Genomic DNA, 18738 nt, shown 5'->3' with positions numbered 1-18738 from the left:
AATGCTGCTGTGAGTGAGGCCCACTCTCCACAAACAGATCCGAGGAGAGGGGACCAGGCCTGGCCTCAATCGCTTCTACATCGGGGGAGCTGCGCCCGGGGAAGGCTTGCACGTTGCTCCAAGGCGGGCTGGTCGGCCCTCGGTGAGGGACCTTCAGGATCCTTCAGCGCCAGTGGGCAGGTGGGGGCAGGGCGTGGGAGCGGACACACCCCCCCCGCAGTGCCCCCGGCGCCCGGCAGGGGGCGCCGCCCCGCCGGCCCACGCCCCGCGGCGCGCCGGGCCGGCTCCCTCGCGCAGGCGCGCTGCCGCGGGCGGAGGATCCGGGCCGCGCTTCCTCTCGCCAGGCCTGCGAGCTTCCTCCCAGCGGAGCCCAGGGCGAGCCGAGCTTGGCCGCCGCCACTGAGACCGCCGTCGCCCTCCCGCTCTCGCCCCACCCCGCACCCTGCCCGGAGGTCTTGCCGGGGTGGGGTCCGAGCGGGGCGATCGCCCGGCCGCGCCGCCGTCGGGGCCATCCCCCGGCCAGCGGTCTCTCCCGCTCCAGCCAGCCTGTGGCCGCCGGAGCCTCCGGGACGTGGAACGCGGGGACCCCCCTGCGGCCCCGATCCAGGGTCCGGGGCAGCCCCGGGCAGCCGGCGCGACGTCCCAAAATCGAACCTCTGTGGCGGCGTTCGGAAGCGGAACTCTACCGGGGCCGCGCCGGCTACATTGTTTCCTCCCCCCGACTCCCTCCCGCCCCCCTTCCCCCGCCTTTCTTCCCTCCCCGACCCAGGCCGCGAGGCCATCCCCCTGCCTCTGTCTGGCCGTCCCTCCTCCCCCTCCTTTCGCACCCAGACCTCTTTGTACCGCACCACCCGGGGACCCCTGCGCCCCTCCCCTCCCCCCTGGCCGCATGGACTGCCCCGCAGGCCGCTGATGCTGCCCGCAGCGAGGTGGACCGGACCGCAGTGCCCCGAGAGAGGTGAGTGCCTGGCAGACCTGGAGGAGGTGGGCCTCCGAGTGCTTCCCGGCGGGAGGCGGGTGGAGGTCGCTCGTCCCGCTTCTGTTGCTTCTGTTGCAGCTGCCGTGGCGTCCACACCCATCCCCCACCTCCCTTACCCCCTCCTTCCCGGGTTCGAAATCTCCCGGGAGTCACTGTCAGCCCGACTGGGAGGGGAGCGCACGAGGGAGGTACTGCCTTTCGAGCGCCACAGACTTGTCTTAGGCCACCCCGAGTCTGTCCTCCCCCTCTTGTGGGGGCTGGCTGGAGCCTGGAGGGAGGGGGTCGGCATGGGCCAGGGCCCAGGAGAATGGGCGGTTTGCCATTTCCAGCCGAGGGCCTCCCTGCAGGTTCCTTGGCCTGCCTGGTTCTGACCCCTCCCGCATTCCCCTGCGGAGGCCCTGCCGTCTCCAGGAAGCCCAGGGCCCAGCCACCTCCCTTGAGCCTGCCAGAGGTTGAGCCTGTCACCCTCGGCCTCCCGGAAGACCAGGCCTAAGCCAAGGGACCTCTGACCCTAGGGTGGGGAAACTGGGCAGGGCCTCTGTCCTGGGTGGAGGTGACACTGGGCATTAGGACCATGCCCCCGCCTCCTGGCAGCCTTGTCAGCCTGTTCTCCCAGGCTCCTCAGGGCCCAGCCAGGTGTCAGGAAGGGGCGTGTCCAGCCACTAGATTCTTGGAGCTTAACTAGGGGTTTATCTTCCCTCCTATTTTGTAGACCAGGGGACTGAGGCTTAAAGGGGGAAGTTGCTATCCCAGGCCTCTGGCAGAGTTAGGCTGTCTGTCCTTTCATCGCCCCTGCTCTGCAGGGCTGGACTGATGTGGGTAGCGAGAAACCAGGCAGGTGCCTTTACCCACCAGGGACATAAGCCCCCAGCCTGGCCCATGGGTCCTTGCGGGGTGAGCACGTGCTCCCCTACAGAGAGCTAGAGAGAAGGGAGAGGGCTTCCGGCCCCGGCTCTGCCTGGGTCTGGGCTCGGGCAGCATCGGCACTGCCCGTGGGATTTCCCCCTGGTGCCTGAGGCTGGGTCCCACTGAGGGATGTGGTGAGTGTGTGGGGCACCCATGGGGTGCAGCCCTGGTGCTGAACTGAAACAGCCTGGTGGTCATTCCTGACCCCTCCCTCCTATACACCTTTGGCTCAGCTGGTGAATGGGATCTGGATGGGGAAGGTGAGAGCCCCGTTTCCACAGGGAGCACCCTACAGCCTTGGCATGGGAGCATTGTCAGAGTGGGGACACCCAGGGGGTCTCTTCCAAGCTCCCTACACCCTGGTGTTCCCAGTGTCTTTCTTGGTGGGGCCCCAGCAGGAACAGGGTGAAGGCAGCAGGAAGGAGATTGGGACTGTGGCAGGATCCTTTTGCTGCTGGAAGTGTGGGAGGTTCCCTGGAGGATACTTAGCCATGTCTGGGGCCCCGTGGGGCTGCTGGCAGTTTTGTCCCGCTCAGGCCTCTGCCCTTGATTTAGAGTTGTTTCCGGTTGCCCTGACATGCACAGTGGAAGGGACACAGATGTGTTGGGCCTGTGAGGCTCCCCTCACCCAGCCCTAACTTCCTTGCCAGCCTGAGGGCCTGGGGCTGAAGCCTGACGTGGTTGGACGCCTGTGAGCTGTTGGGTGCAGGCCAGGGTCCCAAGACCCTTGTAGAAAGGGGTCTGGCCTCAGGCAAGCAAGTGTGCAGGGCTTCACTTTTTGTGTGGCGAGCTTGGTGCCTTCCTCCCTGCTCTTCTCTCTGCCTTGGGTCTGAGACAGAGAAGGACCAGAAGACGGTCCCCAGCACCACTGCAGAGGGCACCAGGCCCCAAGGGGTTGAGCCATCACAGAACAGACCAGAGTACAGGCAGAGACAGAGGCCCAGGGCTCACAGTGTGACGTGGCCGCCCCAACAAGCCTGATCTGGCAGGACGGCTTGGGTCCAGTTCTGAGCTTGTTCTTTGGGAGGTTTTGAATCTCATTGTCCCCAAAGGTGTTTGGTCTGGGAAAGAGAAGGTAGGGAAGGACCCTCATGTGTCTGAGGGGCTGTCCCAAATCAGAAAGGCCATCCCTTGATGTCCCAGACACCAGGACCAGAGCTGGGTGGCAGGTGGGTCCCCAGGAAGCAAATCTGAGCTCATTACGAGAAAACTACGTATGTAGGTAAATAGTATTAGGGTTCTTAATTAAGAAAGTAACAAAACAGCGCTACAGAAAATTTAGAACACAGAAAATTCACCCACTGTTTCTTCACTGGCACAGTGACTGTTAGTATCTTGGAGCTCCCAGCCAGTCTTTTCCTGATCTTTTTTTCCTTTGTCGCTGTTTTCATTTGGGTGTGCGTGCCATCACACCTTTTTTCATTTAATACCATATCTGGGCATTTTCTCATGTTGCTACACAATCTGTGCAACTTTGCCCCTAAAAAGCTATAAAATATTCCCGAAAGCTCTGCCACAGCAACCTCACCCCAACCCTCTTACCAAGCTTGTGCATTGTTGTTTCCCATCTGTTGCTGTTGTAATTGTTGTTACTGCAGGCCCCCAAAGCAGCTGAGGGTGTAGGAGAGAGTGGGCAGCTTGGCACCCAACCAACGTGATTCCAGGCCCAGCTGTGCCATTTAGGCCAGGGAAGAGGGACCTTGGACAGGTCATCCTTTGAGCCAGAGTTCCTTTATATACACAACAGGGACGGTGATACCTACTTCAGAGGGGAGTGTGCGGACACGGAACTAACTAACCAAGGTACTAGAAGGTGCCTGGCACACCCCCTGGCATCCACCAGGCGCTCTGTAAGAAGGGGTAGGCTTTGTTGAAGGAGTGCCCACTGCAGGCTGCCTCAGCGTGTGCAGAAGACACCGGGCCAGGGCTGGCTGATGGCTCACCTAGCCAAGGGTGGTCTCTGCCCAGGGAGCCCTTCAGAAACCCTGTGTTCAGAGACTGCTCTGGCCAGTAACCTGTCCCCCCCTCTGCCTTCCCCCATCCCCATCACCATGTGGAAGGTGGGCTACTGGTTGGTTTCTGGGGCCTGGCCCTACCCCTTCTCCCTCTGTTCTTCCAGCATCAGAGCTGAATGGACGAGGCCTTTTCTCTGAGAGCCTGGCTGCCTCCTGTCCCCCAGCTTCAGCTACTTCCTAGGCCAGCCCCACATTTCCCCAGTGGAGATAGAGGCCTACTTTCCCTGGGAAAGCTGAGTCTTAGCAAGGAACCCAGGCATCCTGAGCCCCAAGCCAGGGACAGCCATGCCTGCCTCATCCTCCCGCCCAGCGGCTGGGGAAGGGAAGACAGTTGGGGTCAGAAGGCAGAGATTCTAGAGCCTCCCAGCTGGGAGTTGAAGGGGAACATAGATGGTCCACAAATCACTAGGGAAGTCTTGTGTGTTAGTGTCCTTCTCTTCAGCAGGTGCTCCCCAGGTCTAATCTGAGCGTGTACTGCTGTGACATCGCTTGCTTCCTCTTGTTCCACTTCTGTGGAGATCAGAGAACTGGGAGTGCCCTGCTAGGGTCAGCCCATGGACAGTAGGAGGAGACCAGTCTCAGCTTGGCACTCCCAGGGCCTAGGAGACCATAGCCCCAGATGACCCTGGTATGGCTCAGGACTAACCTAGGTAGAGGGTTCTCCCCAAGGTGGCCCATTCATTGCAGAGGGCTCCCAGGCGCATGACCTCGGACTCCGGCCGCCAGACTTTTGCCTTTGGAGTGTCCCCCTCCTCCCTGGTCTTGGCGCAGGGGAGGCGGGCATTACAACTGCCCTCCTGTCCCACAGCTCGGGCTGGGATGAGGTCACAGGGTGCGGTCCTCTCCAAGATGCTGGCCTGGCTGGGGTGAGCACTTTGGGAGTTTCTCAGTGCCCCCCCTCCTTGGTTGGGGACAGGATGGGTGGAGGAGGCAGGCCACCCTCCACACCAGGCAGGGAGCACTGCCTCCCCTCCTCCTCTCCTCTGGGTCCCTTCATCCAAGGGCTGGAAATAGAATCCGCTAAGTAATGATTAAAGTCAAATTCAGACCTAAAAATAAAGAGCTGGTGAGGAAGAGCTAGTGTGCTCCCTGCGTGGCTGAGGGGAGAAGCAAGCAGGGCGAGGCTGGCTGAGGGGGGCCAAGCCCTGCTACCCGGGAGAGGCCAGAGCCTGCTGGGGGACCAGGAGTACTCCACTAACTGGGGGGGGGGGGGTCTCTTGTATCAGGCATGATGCAGTCCGTACCAATCAGGGTCACACTGGCAGGACCAGGGAGAGAATCCCATTTTTCCCATGGGGAAACTGAGGCCTGGGAGGGACAAGTGGTTTGTCCAGCGACTGTCCAGGAGCTCCCCTTGGCAGGCCCCCAGGGACCTGAGGGCCCCATGCAGCCCAGCTCGCCCTTCTGCCAGCTCGGTTTCTCTTCCTGGTTTTGAGGTACTGTGATGAGGGTAGCTTCTCATCACACACCAGCTATGTACGCCTCAGTGGGGCTGGGCCTCCAACCGCAGCTTCCCTCCGCCTCCCCCTCCCCTTCCGTGGTCTAGGCCCCTAGAAGCAGGAGAGGCTGCCTGGTGCCCCGCTCCTCCCCGCGGGTCCTGCTCTCTGCACAGTTGGAAGCCTTGTGGGTGGGTGAAAACCTGGGTGTCATCTGACGCCTGCACACCCTGGCTGCTGCTTCTCAGCCCTGCCCAGCCCAGCCCCTGCTCCTCACCCGGGCCGGACATCTGTGGCCCATGCTGTCAGGGAGACTGGAGGGGAGAGGAGAGAAGGACCCCTGAGGCCCCCCTGCCGACCAACAGAGGAGGCCAGAGTCAGAGAGGAGTCAGTCAGTAGGGAGAGGCCTGTGGTTCCAACTTCCTGGCAGGGCTGGGGGGAGCTCAGAAGCTGAGGATCTGCGTAGGCTGGAGCAGCCAGGAGGGCTTCCTGGAGAGGAAGGGCCATGAAAATCAAGAAGCATTTGAGAAAGAGACAGGGTAGGGGCAGAGGTCCTTGCTTAGAGCTCCTACACTCTCTAGGGCTGCTGGCTTCTCTAGTTGCTGTGCGAGGCACGGTATGGCACAGATGTAACCCATCCTTCCCAGAGCAGGAGGGCCGATCTCTGGGTGGACCTCCCCTCAGCTGCCCACTCTCACCTCTCTGTCCAGGGTGTCATCTGTCCTGCCTAAGGAAAGGGAGGGGTTTTCTCCCGACCAAGTTCAGACAAATCTGAGCTGAAATCCTTGCTTTACCCCTTGGAAGCTGGGTGATCCTCCTCAGCCTGGTTCCTCCTCTGTCAAACAAATCAGCAGGAAAACCTCATGGGGTTTTTTGGAGGATTAAGTAACTAAGGCAGCATTGGGTCAGTAGGCTCTCCCTCTTCGTGCTTACATTTTTACAGTCCATCCTGTGGGGCGAGGGTGTTGGTAACCCTTCTCCCTACACTGGGTAGCAAGACTGTACGTCCTTTGAGTTGGGGCCCCTCAGCTTTACCTTCTGAGCCATGTGTTCTCGGGGTCCCAGTTCTGAGATGGGGAGACCAGGAATCTGGGGGCCAGCTCACCGGCCTCTGGGCCGCAGTCTCCCCACCTATAATGTGGCTAGGGGACTTGGGGGTGAGAGACAAGGACAGTCTGGTTTTTAAGGGTTCGTTGGAGGTGGTTTTTAAGGGTTCATTGGAGGTCAGTGCTGAGAGGCTGTATGTAAATGTAGGCAAATGAAGATGCAAAGACCACAGCCTGTGCTGAGGAGGGTGGCAGAACAGAGGCCTGGAGTCCCCACTGCCCAGTGCATGTAGGTAATTAGGCTCCTGAGCGGTAATTAGAAACCTTTCTGGGCCAGGAGTGTCAGCCTCAAGCTGCAGCGGTGCCTGGGGAAGGAGACTCCCCTTCCTTATTAGCCTCCTCTAGCTCCAGCCCCCACTGAGCCATTGGAGGGCAGGAAAAAAGCCAGTGAGTTGCTGTAATTTGGTTTTTAACACTTTGCAGCCATTAAACTCACCCCTCCCCTTAGGGCAGGGGTGCTGGATGCTGAGGGAACCGTGGGGGTGAGGGTGGGGCAGCTCACACTGGAGACGAAGTGGGACCGTCCATCCTTCCAGCCCTCTCCTGACCCCCAGGGAGGTTCGGGTCTCTCCAAGGGTCTTGTGCCCAATTCTGCAGCTGCCCAGCTGAGGGCTCTGGGACCACCCATCTGGCTCAGTGGGAACCAGCCTCCAGCCCATGGCCTGGTGTGTGGCCAGGGGCATCACAGTGCCATCAGCCTGGGTGCCCTGTGCAGAACCAGAGGTGGGGCTGATTTTACTGCTGCCAAACCAGCCCAGCTGCTGTTGGTGCCCCGCCCTCCTCAGGTGTCTTTCGGAGGGGCGTGCCCAATCAGAAACGCAGAGCTGTGTGCCAGATTGCCTGGGTTCAGAGCCTCTGTGGACCCTCACCCCCCTCACCCTGAGCCTCCTCCAGCCTTAATTAACTCTCTCTGTACCACTGTTTGAAATCCTAATCCTGGCCCGATCTAGCACAGTCGCTTCTACCTGAGATCCTCCCCTCCCCTCCCCCTCTTCCTGGAAGCCTTCCCCAGTGGCCTTTGTCTCTCTCCTCTGCTGAGGCACCAAGCACACCTGGCCGTGACTGATCACCTGGTAGCCAGGAGGGCTGGAGCAGGGCTGGGGACAGAGGAGAGATGCTGGGTAGCATTCTTGGGGTCCCAAGGGCAGGACCTCCTGGGCCCTTCCCCCCTCCTGTCCCTCCTGGCCACCACACGTGGAGCTGGGCTCACAGGGAGCCTCTTGAAACAGTGGCTCAAAGAATGAGAGGGCAAGGTGGACCTGCTTGTTGCCTCTGGGGGCTGCCCTGCCCCGCAGAGGCTCCAGCTGGGTCCTGTGGCAGGACCAGAGTCTCTGGGGGCTGTGGCCCCTAGAGTTCCCCCAGGTCTCTTGTGCACTTCCCTTTTCAGTGGCTATTTTTAGCTGGGTGTAAACAGTTACAGAAGGCTCCCACGCCCCATTAGGCAGTGGAGTTTTGGTGAGGGGGGCAGGGCAGGAGCCCCTTAACCTACCCTGGCCCTCAGCACGTGCTAGGCTGTGAGGGTCTACAGCTTCCCCAAGGCAGGGAAAGGGCAGTTGCTGGGCTTCCCCGCTCCCTGCCAGCCTGGGCTCCCAAGAAAGGCCTGCCTGAGGCTGTGGCCACTGACCTCAGTGCTTGGGCACAATGCCCAGCCTGTTCCCGGGACCCCAGCACAAGAACTCCTGGGAGCAGGGTTTGGGGCAGGAAGTCGGAGTGAAAGCCCCCTGTCCCCCAGCCCTGTGGGGGTGGGGTGGCAGCTGCTGTCCCTTTGGGGTTAAATATAGTCCTGTCAGTTATGGGACCACAGTGTGGTGCAGCCAGCCTAGCTTCCCCCTGTTGTTTGTTGGTTCATTCATTCATTCAGCACTCACGCGCTGAGCAGCCGCCCTGGGCCCGGCTCTCCTCCTGCAGGGGCTCCCAGGCCAGGGTCAGTGAGCTTCTCACTGGAGCGTCGGGCGTGAGAGGCTCTGGAGGCCCGGAGCAGCCACCACAGCTGGGGAGCCACGGAAGGCTCCTGGCACAAGTGGTTTTCAAAAAGTTATTGCTTTTCTTACTAATCTTATTTTTAGGGGGAAGGTAATAGATGCATGTGGTTAAAAAAACAAAAGTTAAAAGAACAAAATAGCAAATATACAACGAACAGTAAGTTTCCCTTGAACTTGATACTCACTACTCCTTCCCATTCCCAGAGACAACCTCTGTTATCAGTTTCTTCTATCTTTCAGAGATAATCCGTGCATATCTAAGGTTAGGGGTGAATGGTATGTCCTTTTAAAAAACAATAATTTGTAATATACCATGGGGGATGTCCTGCACCCTGCTTTTTTTTTCGGTCTTTGAGTATTTCAGACCTACCAAGAAGCTGAAATAATGGTATAATGAATACCCATGTATACTTTACCCAGATTCACCAGTTCTTAACATTTTGCCACATTCGCTTTACCTCTTCTTTTATATACATGGACATATGTGTGTACGTATTTTTTTTTGCTGATTTATTTGAGTGTTAGTTGCAGGCATCGTACCTTTCTCTCCTAAGTACTTTATCATGTATCTCTTACATAATCACAGTACCATGATCACAGCTAAGAAAATTAACATTAATTCCATAACATTATCTAACATTTCATTTTCCCAGTTGTCCCCAAATGATCTTTATAGCTATTTTTTCCCTCTGATCCAGAATCTGATTCAGAATCACTCATTGAATCTTGCTATCATGTGTCTTTTCTTTTCTTTTTTTCTTTTCCAGCTTTGTTGAGATATAATTGCGATTTAATGTTGTGTAAGTTTAAGGTATACAGTGTGATGATTTGATATATGTACATATTGTGAAATGATTACCACGATAAGGTTACTTAACACATCATTCATCTCACGTAATTACCATTTTGTTGTTCTGTCATGTTTCTTTTGTGTCTTGTTTAATCCAGAACATTCCCCAGCCTTTCTTTGTTTGTTTTGTCTTTTATGACATTGACTCTAAGAGTCCAGGCCAGTTATTTGGTATCTGTCTGCCTACGCCTTCCTGACTGGAGTCAGGTTAAGCAGCTCTGCGGGCCCATCGCACAGAGGATGCTGTGCCCTCCTTAGTGCAGGTGGCACTCAGTGTGCTCCTCTCATTATTGGAGATGCTTAATTTGATCACTCGGTTAACGAGGTATCTGCCACATGTCCCTGTGGTGGAGGTGCTTTCTCCTCTCTGTGATTAATCTGGAGGGTGGTACTTAGATGCCATGTCACTGTCCTATTCCCCCAGCAACGTTTCCTTCGTGACTTGAGCTGGCTTTTTGCCATTTCTACTTACTCTATCATGGGGAGGTTTCTGTATCAGCACCTAGAGATCCGTCCTGGCCCCATAACAGCTGGAGTTGTGTTGTTGCCTTTTAGGGCTATCTGGTCATTTATTTACTTGGTTCTTTATTAACGGACATAAAGGTTGTCTCCCAATCTCTTGCTACAACAAACAGTACTGCAGGGACTGTCCTACTACATTTTTTTAGGCACACGTGCAACCCTGAAGGTTGAGTGGAAGTTCCTTGGGTGGAGAAGGGGGAGGGAGTGGAGAGGGAATGCCAAGGCGGGGAGGTGGGTGGGGCACCGGGGTCCTAGGAGCAGCAGGTGAGAAAGGGATCTGGTTCAGGTGCTGGAGAGCCAGTGAGTCCCAGAAGGGTCAAGGGACTTTCCCAAGGTCACACAACAAGTTGGTGGCAGAGCCAGGAACAGGACTCAGAGCCCTTGACTCCCAGGACGATGTTCCTGCACTTCTTCCACAAAGTGGCCTGAAACAAGGTTCACATAACCCTGGAAGGGCCCCTCTGTGCCTGATCAAGGCCTGACTAGAGGCCTAGGTTTGCAGTAGCCCCTCCCAGCCACTCTGACTCTTGGCCTCTGACCTGGAGGGGGATAGCCCAGCTGGACCCTCAGAGCCCTAAGGACGGGACTGTCCTGGCCTCATGACTTCACCAGGGAGGAGCCGTCAGAGAGGGTCTGCAGCTCCTGCTGGCAGGATTTCTGTGGGAAGAAAGCGGGCTTCAGAACAGCCCTGGGAGCTGTAGGGTTGTCACCAGCTCATTGTACAGATGGGGAAACTGAGTCCTGAAGTCATAGCCAGTAGAGCAAAGGGGAAAGGCTAGCTCCTTCCTCTCGTTTCCATATCTGTCATCGTCAAAACCCAGACCCTCAAGGAAGGCCACCCTGACCCTCCTGGCCTTGCCCCTTCCTCTGAGCACCACTTGCTTCTCCCTCTTCCCTTGCACTCTCTTTTCTAGGCCAGTGTGGTCCCAGCCTGCTGGCAGCCCCCGCATGGTGCGTGCATATAAGGCAGGGAGGCACCAGGGGTGGGGGTCAATGCTCAGGCATATGACACCTGCGTGGGGCAGGATGCTCACTGGAGGTGTAGCCTCAGGTAAGGCCTCTTGCCTCTCGGCCTGGCTCAGCATGCTCATCTGTAAAATGGGGATAATAATAGCCTCTCTCTCTCAGTTGTTAGAGGATTTGATGAGCCATAATGTGCCAAGGACAGGGCCCGGCACAGAATAAGTGCTCAGCAAACAGGACCTATTATTATTTTTGTTATTATCATCTAGTCAGTGGGGAGGCGGCAGCAGCAGCTGCAGGCCTGCAGGGGAGGGAGTGTTTGCAAACTGACAGCTGGGAGGGTGACTAATGGTGCCTCAGCCTCCTCGCCCTCTCGCCCTCGGTGGTGGTGAATCTTGCGAGGGAGGGGGAGGCATGGGGATGTGGAGAGCTGGCAGAGCCCCTATTCAGAAGGTCTTGAAGGCTGGGGACCCAGCCAGCCACAGAGGGACCCCAGTTCAAGTTCCGGACCATCACCCCTAACTAGCTGTGTGACGTAGGGCAAGTTGTTCAAACCTCACGAGCCTCAGTTTCCATTTCTATAAAATGGGGGCAAGAGGAGCTCACGGCTCCCACATGTGGTTCTTGGGAGCCTGGAGGTGCTTCCTATACTCATGGTGGTTCAGTCATGTCAATGTATGTGTGTGTAAGGGAGTCCAGGCTCATCCTTCTTGTGCCCCAGGCTCCCTGCCCAGATGGCAGAGGTTGACGGGCTGGCTTTGGGACAGGAAGCACTATGTATCCCGGGAGGAAGGGAAGCCTGGAAGTGGGGCCTGGGCGCCGTGGTGCTTCTCCCCAGCTCTGTTCTCCCCGGCTCCTTCTGGTCTCCAAGACCACACACTCCCCTGCTGAGGCCCCCAGACCCCATGGCCCTCAGAAGCAAACCCTGTTTCTTCACGTCAGCATGTGAAGCCCCCGCATCCCTGCAAGTTTTGTGCCAGGCGGACCCAGTACACACGGTCCCCTGCAGCAGACTGACGGGGTGCTCAGACCGTCAGGGTCTGTTTCCCGCCCTCCTCACCATGGACTTCCAGCCTGGGGTGCCCCTGCCTTTTTTAGCCCTCCAGCCTTCAGGGCTCAGCTCCAGCGCTCCCTCCTCCAGGAAGCCCACCTAAGCTCTGCAGTCCTCACTCACCTCACACCCCTAGGCACTTACACTCAAATGTCTTCTTCCACCGCCTGGCCTGGGGTAGGTGGTAAAGTTTGTGAGTGTCAACCAGGCCCCAGGCCTTGTGTGTCCTGCAAATGAGCCTGGGAACAAGGCACATGGAGGAGTTTTTCTTCTAACATACTGTGAGCACGGAGTAGTCACTGGCCCTGTCTAAGCCTCAGTTTCCCCATCTGTCAGAAGAGAACAGTAGCCCCATCCCTCTGCTTCCTGGGACAGGTACACGGGGGCTCTGGGCTGTGTTTGGGAAGATGCTGGTCATAGAGGGAGTGCTGAGCTGGGGCCACAAAGAGTGTGTGTGCAAGACGGGGTTGACTTGCTGCTCTTGGGGCGTGGGGTTGGCTGGGGTAACTTTCTTGGAGTAGTCAACTTTATTGAAGAAAACACATACACCAAAACGTATACCAGCCACAAGGGTACAGCTCAGTGAAGTGCTGCAGAGTTGAACTTGCCCCCTTCCAGTCACTGCCTCCTCCAAAGGGAGTCGCCATCCTGCACTGGAAAATCCCTATTGTGAAGTTTATACAAATGGAATCACATGGCATGTGTGCTTTCTGTCTGGCGTCTTGGTTAGCATGTTTAGATGCATCAGTGTTGTTTCATAGCTGTAGTTTATTCATGTTTACTGCTGTCCAGTACTCTGTGAATGTACACAGTTTATCCATCTCACTCCTGATGGGCATCTGGGCAGTTCCCAGTGTGAGGTTTGTTACAGATCGTGCTACTGTGTGTGCTCCTGTGCCTGTCTCAGCAGTGCCTGCCTTGTTTTCTCTTGGGCGTGTGCTGGGAAGTGGGGCGTCCAGGCCATGGGGTTGGCATACATTTGGCTTCAGAGATACTGCCTGGGCGAGTTTTTATAGGTGACAGAACTAAGAGGCCCACAGAGGACAAGGGACTTTCCCAAGGTCCCAAGCACCTTCCCCAGGTTCACAGCTGCCCTGTGGTCCCCCACAGACCACTTAGCTGATATCCAGCCATGGGGCTGGTGGGGCAGGCACTACTCACCCCCTACGCTTTGTAGCCTCTGTTGGTCATTCCGAGGGCTGTAAGGCCACAATGGGCTCAGGGTTGACGGCCCTCTGTCCTTGGGGGTCCTCAGCCCTCATCCCCTGCCTCCTCCCCTGCCCAGTGCCCTCAGCCTGCTGAGACTGGAAAGGACAGCCCTTGCCCCAAGTCCCAGCTCTGGAAGCCTCTGGCATCTGTTCGCATTGCTATGGGGAAGGAGCAGGGTCTCAGTGACGGAGGGAACTATCTCCTCTCACAGCCTTCCCTCAGTCTTCCCCTCTCCCCACAGCTCTCATGGTACCAAGTGACAGGTTGGCCTTCCTGTGACACGGGGACACCAGATCTTCTGAGAAGATGTCGGCAATTCAGGTACTGCAGGGGCAGGGGTCTAGGGCAGTGGAGTATCCCCACCACCACCACGGGGGTGCTGAGAAGAGAGAGAATGAGGATTCAGGTCGATTCACTCCCCTTTTCCCCAGTCCTGGCTTTCAACAAAATGGAATTCCAGGGCCCACTGTCAGATGGGGGGCCCTCAAGATGGGAGCACAGGTCTGGGGGCAGTGGGGAAGTCTCAGCTAGAAGACACCCAGAGCTCTCCGGCGGAAGGGCACCTCACCCAGACTCAGGGAGGCCAGCCAAGAGGCTGTGACCTTGAGGGCTTGCAGGCAGGTGGGTGGGGGCTGCCCCAGGCTGCACCCGCCCACGTGTCGCCTGCCCTGCAGGCTGCCTGGCCATCCGGTACAGAATGTATTGCCAAGTACAATTTTCACGGCACTGCTGAGCAGGACCTTCCCTTCTGCAAAGGAGACGTGCTCACCATTGTGGCTGTCACCAAGGTAACCAGGGACTTCACACCCCTACCCGCTTCCTACCTCTGGGTTTTGTCTCCCCTGCACGGGAGGGTGAGCCTGAGAGCATGTCTGGGCTCCTCTCTCCCCAGGACCCCAACTGGTACAAAGCCAAGAACAAGGTGGGCCGTGAGGGCATCATCCCAGCCAACTATGTCCAGAAGCGGGAGGGCGTGAAGGCAGGCACCAAGCTCAGCCTCATGCCGTGAGTACCCCTGAGGAGCGGTTGGGAATTCCCAGTCTGGGAGGAAGGAGGACGGGGAGCCCTATTACCCCTAGAAGAGAGTCAGGAAAGCAGGGAGGCGAGAGTAAGGGGCTGGGATGTCCATGAGGGCCTCTCAAGACGAGGGGAAGGTCATGGGTGCTGATCCTCAAAGGGAAGGACGAAGCTAGGAGGGCTGAAGAAAGAAGGGCAGGAGGCAGAGGATGAGGGCCTCCAGAGCCTGTCTGAGCCCTGAACTGTGGAGAGGTGCCAGCCAGAGGGAGGGCCTTCGGGAAGTGGAGCCTGGCAGTGCCCTTGGGCCACCATGACCCCAGGCCCGGCCTCCCCGCAGCTGGTTCCATGGCAAGATCACGCGGGAGCAGGCAGAGCGGCTCCTGTGCCCACCAGAGACAGGCCTGTTCCTGGTGCGGGAAAGCACCAACTACCCCGGGGACTACACGCTGTGCGTGAGCTGCGACGGCAAGGTGGAGCATTACCGCATCATATACCACGCCAGCAAGCTCAGCATCGACGAGGAGGTGTACTTCGAGAACCTCATGCAGCTGGTGGAGGTGAGCGGAGCGTGCCGGCCCTGATTCCGGCTACAGTCCCACCGCTCTAGCTGGGTGACCTTGGGCATGTCCTGCAGCCTCTGCAAGCCCACATTTCCTCACGCCTCGATAGAGCCCGTGCTGTGTGCCAGGGTTGATCTCTGACCCCACAATGCCTGCACAGGGAGGTGGTACCCCAGTTCATAGGCCAGGAACCAGAGGTTCAGAGCAGTTAAGGGACCTGCCTCTGGTCACACAGCTGTGAATTGGAGGTGCCAGGACTAGAATCTGAGTATTCTGATCCCAGAACTAGCTTCCTTCCAGCCACTCATAGAACTGTATGCCCAGCTCTGTGTACATAAACATGTCCTCATGAGCTTTACCTTGATGGCCCACATGTCCCTGCAGCTCCCAAGGCCATCTCTGCCCCAGGCAGCCTCCAGATGCCTCCTGTACTCACTCTCAGCACCTTCCCCCTGTTGGCCTGGCTTGGCCTATGGCAGGGGAGGGTCTTGTGCACACCTGGCTAGAGGCTGGTATTAGACGGAGCCAGGGCTTGTCCTCTGCTTTGGGATGCTGGTGAGGCCCAGAGTGATCACAACATCCCGGTATCCGTCCAGCACCTGGGTGTGGGGTGGCATGGGAGATGGGCCATGTGTCTGGGGCCTCCCTAACCCCTGCTAGAAATGGAGAGCCCTCCTGACCCAAACCAACTCTGGGCTGGGTGGGACAAGCCTCTGCTGCCGTCTGGTGGTCAGACCGGGGCAGTGCATGGGAGCCAGGGGTGGTGCACAGGGGGCTGGCCCTGATCGCCTGCCCTGCCCTCTACAGCACTACACCTCAGATGCAGATGGACTCTGTACTCGCCTCATCAAGCCAAAGGTCATGGAGGGCACCGTGGCGGCCCAGGATGAGTTCTTCCGCAGTGAGTGCCACCCCCCCACGCCCACTCCTCACTTGCCCACTCGCCTCCTCCCACCCGGGCTTCCTGGCACCACCCCATCCTGGAGGCTCTGGAGACGCCCAGGGAACCCCGCATAAGTCACAGTCCAGTCTGCCTCTGCTGTGACCCCTGCTCTGACTTCAGCACCCCTCACTCACCACCCACTCCCCCCGCAGGCGGCTGGGCACTGAACATGAAGGACCTGAAGCTGCTGCAGACCATTGGGAAGGGGGAGTTTGGAGGTGAGCCAGAGAGGGTGGGAGCCCTAGGAGAGGCTGGTGACTGGGGGGAGTCCAGGAAACGACCCCCAACTCTCTTGCCCCAGATGTGATGCTGGGCGACTACCGAGGGAACAAAGTCGCCGTCAAGTGCATTAAGAACGACGCCACTGCCCAGGCCTTCCTGGCTGAAGCCTCGGTCATGACGTGAGTTGGGGCAGAGGGTGGGGAGGTCACCCGGGGCCAAGAGGTGATGGGGAGGCTTGGCAGGCTCTGACCACCCCGTCCTGCCCCAGGCAACTTCGGCATAGCAACCTGGTACAGCTTCTGGGCGTGATCGTAGAGGAGAAAGGTGGGCTCTACATCGTCACCGAGTACATGGCCAAGGTGTGTGCCTGCCCCGCGATCCAACTGCCATCCTGGAGCTGAACACTGGGGCTCGAGCCTTCCAGCCGCCCCAAGCCCCCCACCGTACCCTTGGGCCCCTGCTCCCTCAGTCCCTTCTCTCCAACTGGTCTTTGAAGTCACCAGGGCTTGGCTTTTGTCTTGGCTCACCATTTATTCACTACGACCTTGGAAAAGTTGTGTCACCCCTCCAAACCTCAGGTCCTCATCTGTGAATGGAGATAGTAACAAAGTTTACCTCAGAGATTTATGAAGATTAAGAGATAATGCATGAAAATTGCTGAGCACAGCGTCCGGCGTCTACACTCTGATATTCCTTCAGTAGTGACCTCCTGACCTCTCCCCTGCCCCTCCCCTCTCCTCACACCTCCCTTGAGTGTCGCCATTTACCCAGCCCCAGGCCCACTGTTCCCAGGGTCTAGAGGGCAAGTCTGACCTATAGGGTCTGTTGGTCTGTCTGTCCTTCCCCCAGGGGAGTCTGGTGGACTACCTGCGGTCTCGGGGCCGATCGGTGCTGGGCGGAGACTGTCTCCTCAAGTTCTCACTGTGAGTGAAGCAATGCCTGATTGGGAGGGGGTGCTGCTATGGGATCCCTGTCTGAGGGGACATGTGGCTGGCTCGCCCCCAGAGATGTCTGCGAGGCCATGGAATACCTGGAGGGCAACAACTTCGTGCACCGGGACCTGGCTGCCCGCAACGTGCTGGTGTCCGAGGACAACGTGGCCAAGGTCAGCGACTTCGGCCTCACCAAGGAGGCTTCCAGCACCCAGGACACGGGCAAGCTGCCAGTCAAGTGGACAGCCCCCGAGGCCCTGAGAGAGAAGGTGGGCGCGCCTCTCCTCAGGGCCTGAGCAGTGGTGGATGGGGTTCCCGGGTCACCCGCACCCCCCAGTTCCCAGGACCTGACACTGCCTCTTCCATCCACGTGGCAGAAATTCTCCACCAAGTCTGACGTGTGGAGTTTCGGGATCCTCCTCTGGGAAATCTACTCTTTCGGGCGAGTGCCTTATCCGAGAATTGTGAGTGTGGGCGCTGGGGCTGGGTGGGGCTTGGAGCAAGGGAGGGGGTGACGGGGAGGGGTACCGGCTGGGCCCCGCCTCCCCGGCCTGAGGCCTAGAAGCTGCAGACCTGCCCTCGGGACCTTCCAGGCCGCTCCCCGGGCCGGGGCTGAGGCGGAACTAAGGGGTCCTTGGAGAGAGCAACGCTGAGTGGGGGTCCCCTCGGGGTCAGGCCTTACACCGATTCGTACCACCACCCACCTGCCCACAGCCCCTGAAGGACGTTGTCCCGCGGGTGGAGAAGGGCTACAAGATGGACGCCCCCGATGGCTGCCCACCTGCGGTCTACGAGGTCATGAAGAACTGCTGGCACCTGGACGCCGCCCTGCGGCCCTCCTTCCTGCAGCTCCGTGAGCAGCTGGAGCACATCAAAACCCACGAGCTGCACCTGTGACCGCCGGCCTCCGCCCAGGTCGGGGGCCTGTGGGGACTGCACGCGGAGAGAGTGCGGACCTGGTGCCCCGCTCGCTGGGCGCAAACCCGAACTGAGCCCAGCAGGACCATGGGCCTCTTTTCTCTGTCACAGCCTGCGCCCCTTCTGGCCCCCGGAGACCCCGCCTAGGCCTGGCACCTTCTCTCATGGACCCACCTGTGGGGCTTTGGGAACCCCGCCCAAGGGCCAAGAAGGGAGGAGGCTGAGGAGCCCTACTGGGGCCAGGCTCCCCCTGGCCTCCCGTATCTCGCCTTCTTAGAGTTTTATCCCTTTCCTTTTTTGAGATTTTTTTCCGTGTGTTTATTTTTTATTATTTTTCAAGATAAGGAGAAAGAAAGTACCCAGCAAATGGGCATTTTACAAGAAGTACGAATCTTATTTTTCCTGTCCTGCCCACAAGGGTTGGGGAGACCAGGCCCCTCTCTAGGGACCCATCGCCCCAGCCTCGTTCCCCACCCCGTGTTCCTTGTCCGTGTTGCCTCGGTCGCCCCGTGTCTGCGCTTGACCATGTTGCACTGTTTGCATGCGCCCGAGGCAGACGTCTGTCAGGGGCTTGGAGTCCGTGTGCCGCTGCCGCCCGCCCACCCACCTGCCTTGTGAGATGGAATCGTAATAAACCACTCCATGAGGACCCCGCTGCCCGGTCTCGGCGCTTCCTCCGCCGAGCCTGCCCGTCCCACCCGGCCTCCCATCCCCGTGCCATCTTGTCCGTCCCCCTGTCTCTGTGAGTGAGGCTGTGCTTGCCCTGTGAGTGGGGCGGGGTGGGAAGCACCGCGGGGAGATGTAGCCACTGCCTTATGTCAGCTGCACGAGCGAGTGTCCTGTGTCTGCCATGGGAGAGCTCTCACTACCCGCCTCTCCCAGTGTCCTGCTGCCGGGCAGGCTTGGCCCCGAGGCCGTCCCGGGCTTGGGTCCCGTCCACAGGGTGATGCCTGGGCATCCCGGCCGCCTCTCCTGCCGTGTTGTTCAGGCCCTCAGCACGGACGGGGGAGAAAGCCAGGCCTGACCAGCTGGAGATGGGCTCCCCTTGGTAGGAGGCAGGATAAACGTCTCGTGCTTCAGAGGAGATGGTGACCTGGAGCGGGAGCGGGAAGGGGAGACTCTGACAC

The 18738-nt window shown here is 58.6% G+C and overlaps 1 protein-coding gene across 1 annotated transcript; it reads left to right on the top strand.

Moving 5' to 3' along the window:
• Positions 1 to 328: 328 nt before the first annotated feature.
• On the top strand, positions 329 to 18259 carry CSK (C-terminal Src kinase). Its single transcript, XM_061181908.1, has 13 exons — positions 329 to 958; positions 13261 to 13340; positions 13694 to 13807; positions 13912 to 14024; positions 14374 to 14593; positions 15404 to 15497; positions 15692 to 15757; positions 15841 to 15940; positions 16030 to 16120; positions 16611 to 16684; positions 16767 to 16962; positions 17071 to 17157; positions 17408 to 18259. The coding sequence occupies exons 2-13, from the start codon at positions 13326 to 13328 to the stop codon at positions 17588 to 17590; spliced, it is 1353 nt and encodes a 450-aa protein (XP_061037891.1). The 5' UTR covers positions 329 to 958; positions 13261 to 13325; the 3' UTR covers positions 17591 to 18259.
• The last annotated feature ends 479 nt before the right edge of the window (positions 18260 to 18738 follow it).

Source organism: Eubalaena glacialis, chromosome 2, assembly GCF_028564815.1.
Source record: "Eubalaena glacialis isolate mEubGla1 chromosome 2, mEubGla1.1.hap2.+ XY, whole genome shotgun sequence".
Classification (NCBI taxonomy): domain Eukaryota; kingdom Metazoa; phylum Chordata; class Mammalia; order Artiodactyla; family Balaenidae; genus Eubalaena; species Eubalaena glacialis.
This window is presented reverse-complemented; position numbering and strand designations above follow the sequence as displayed.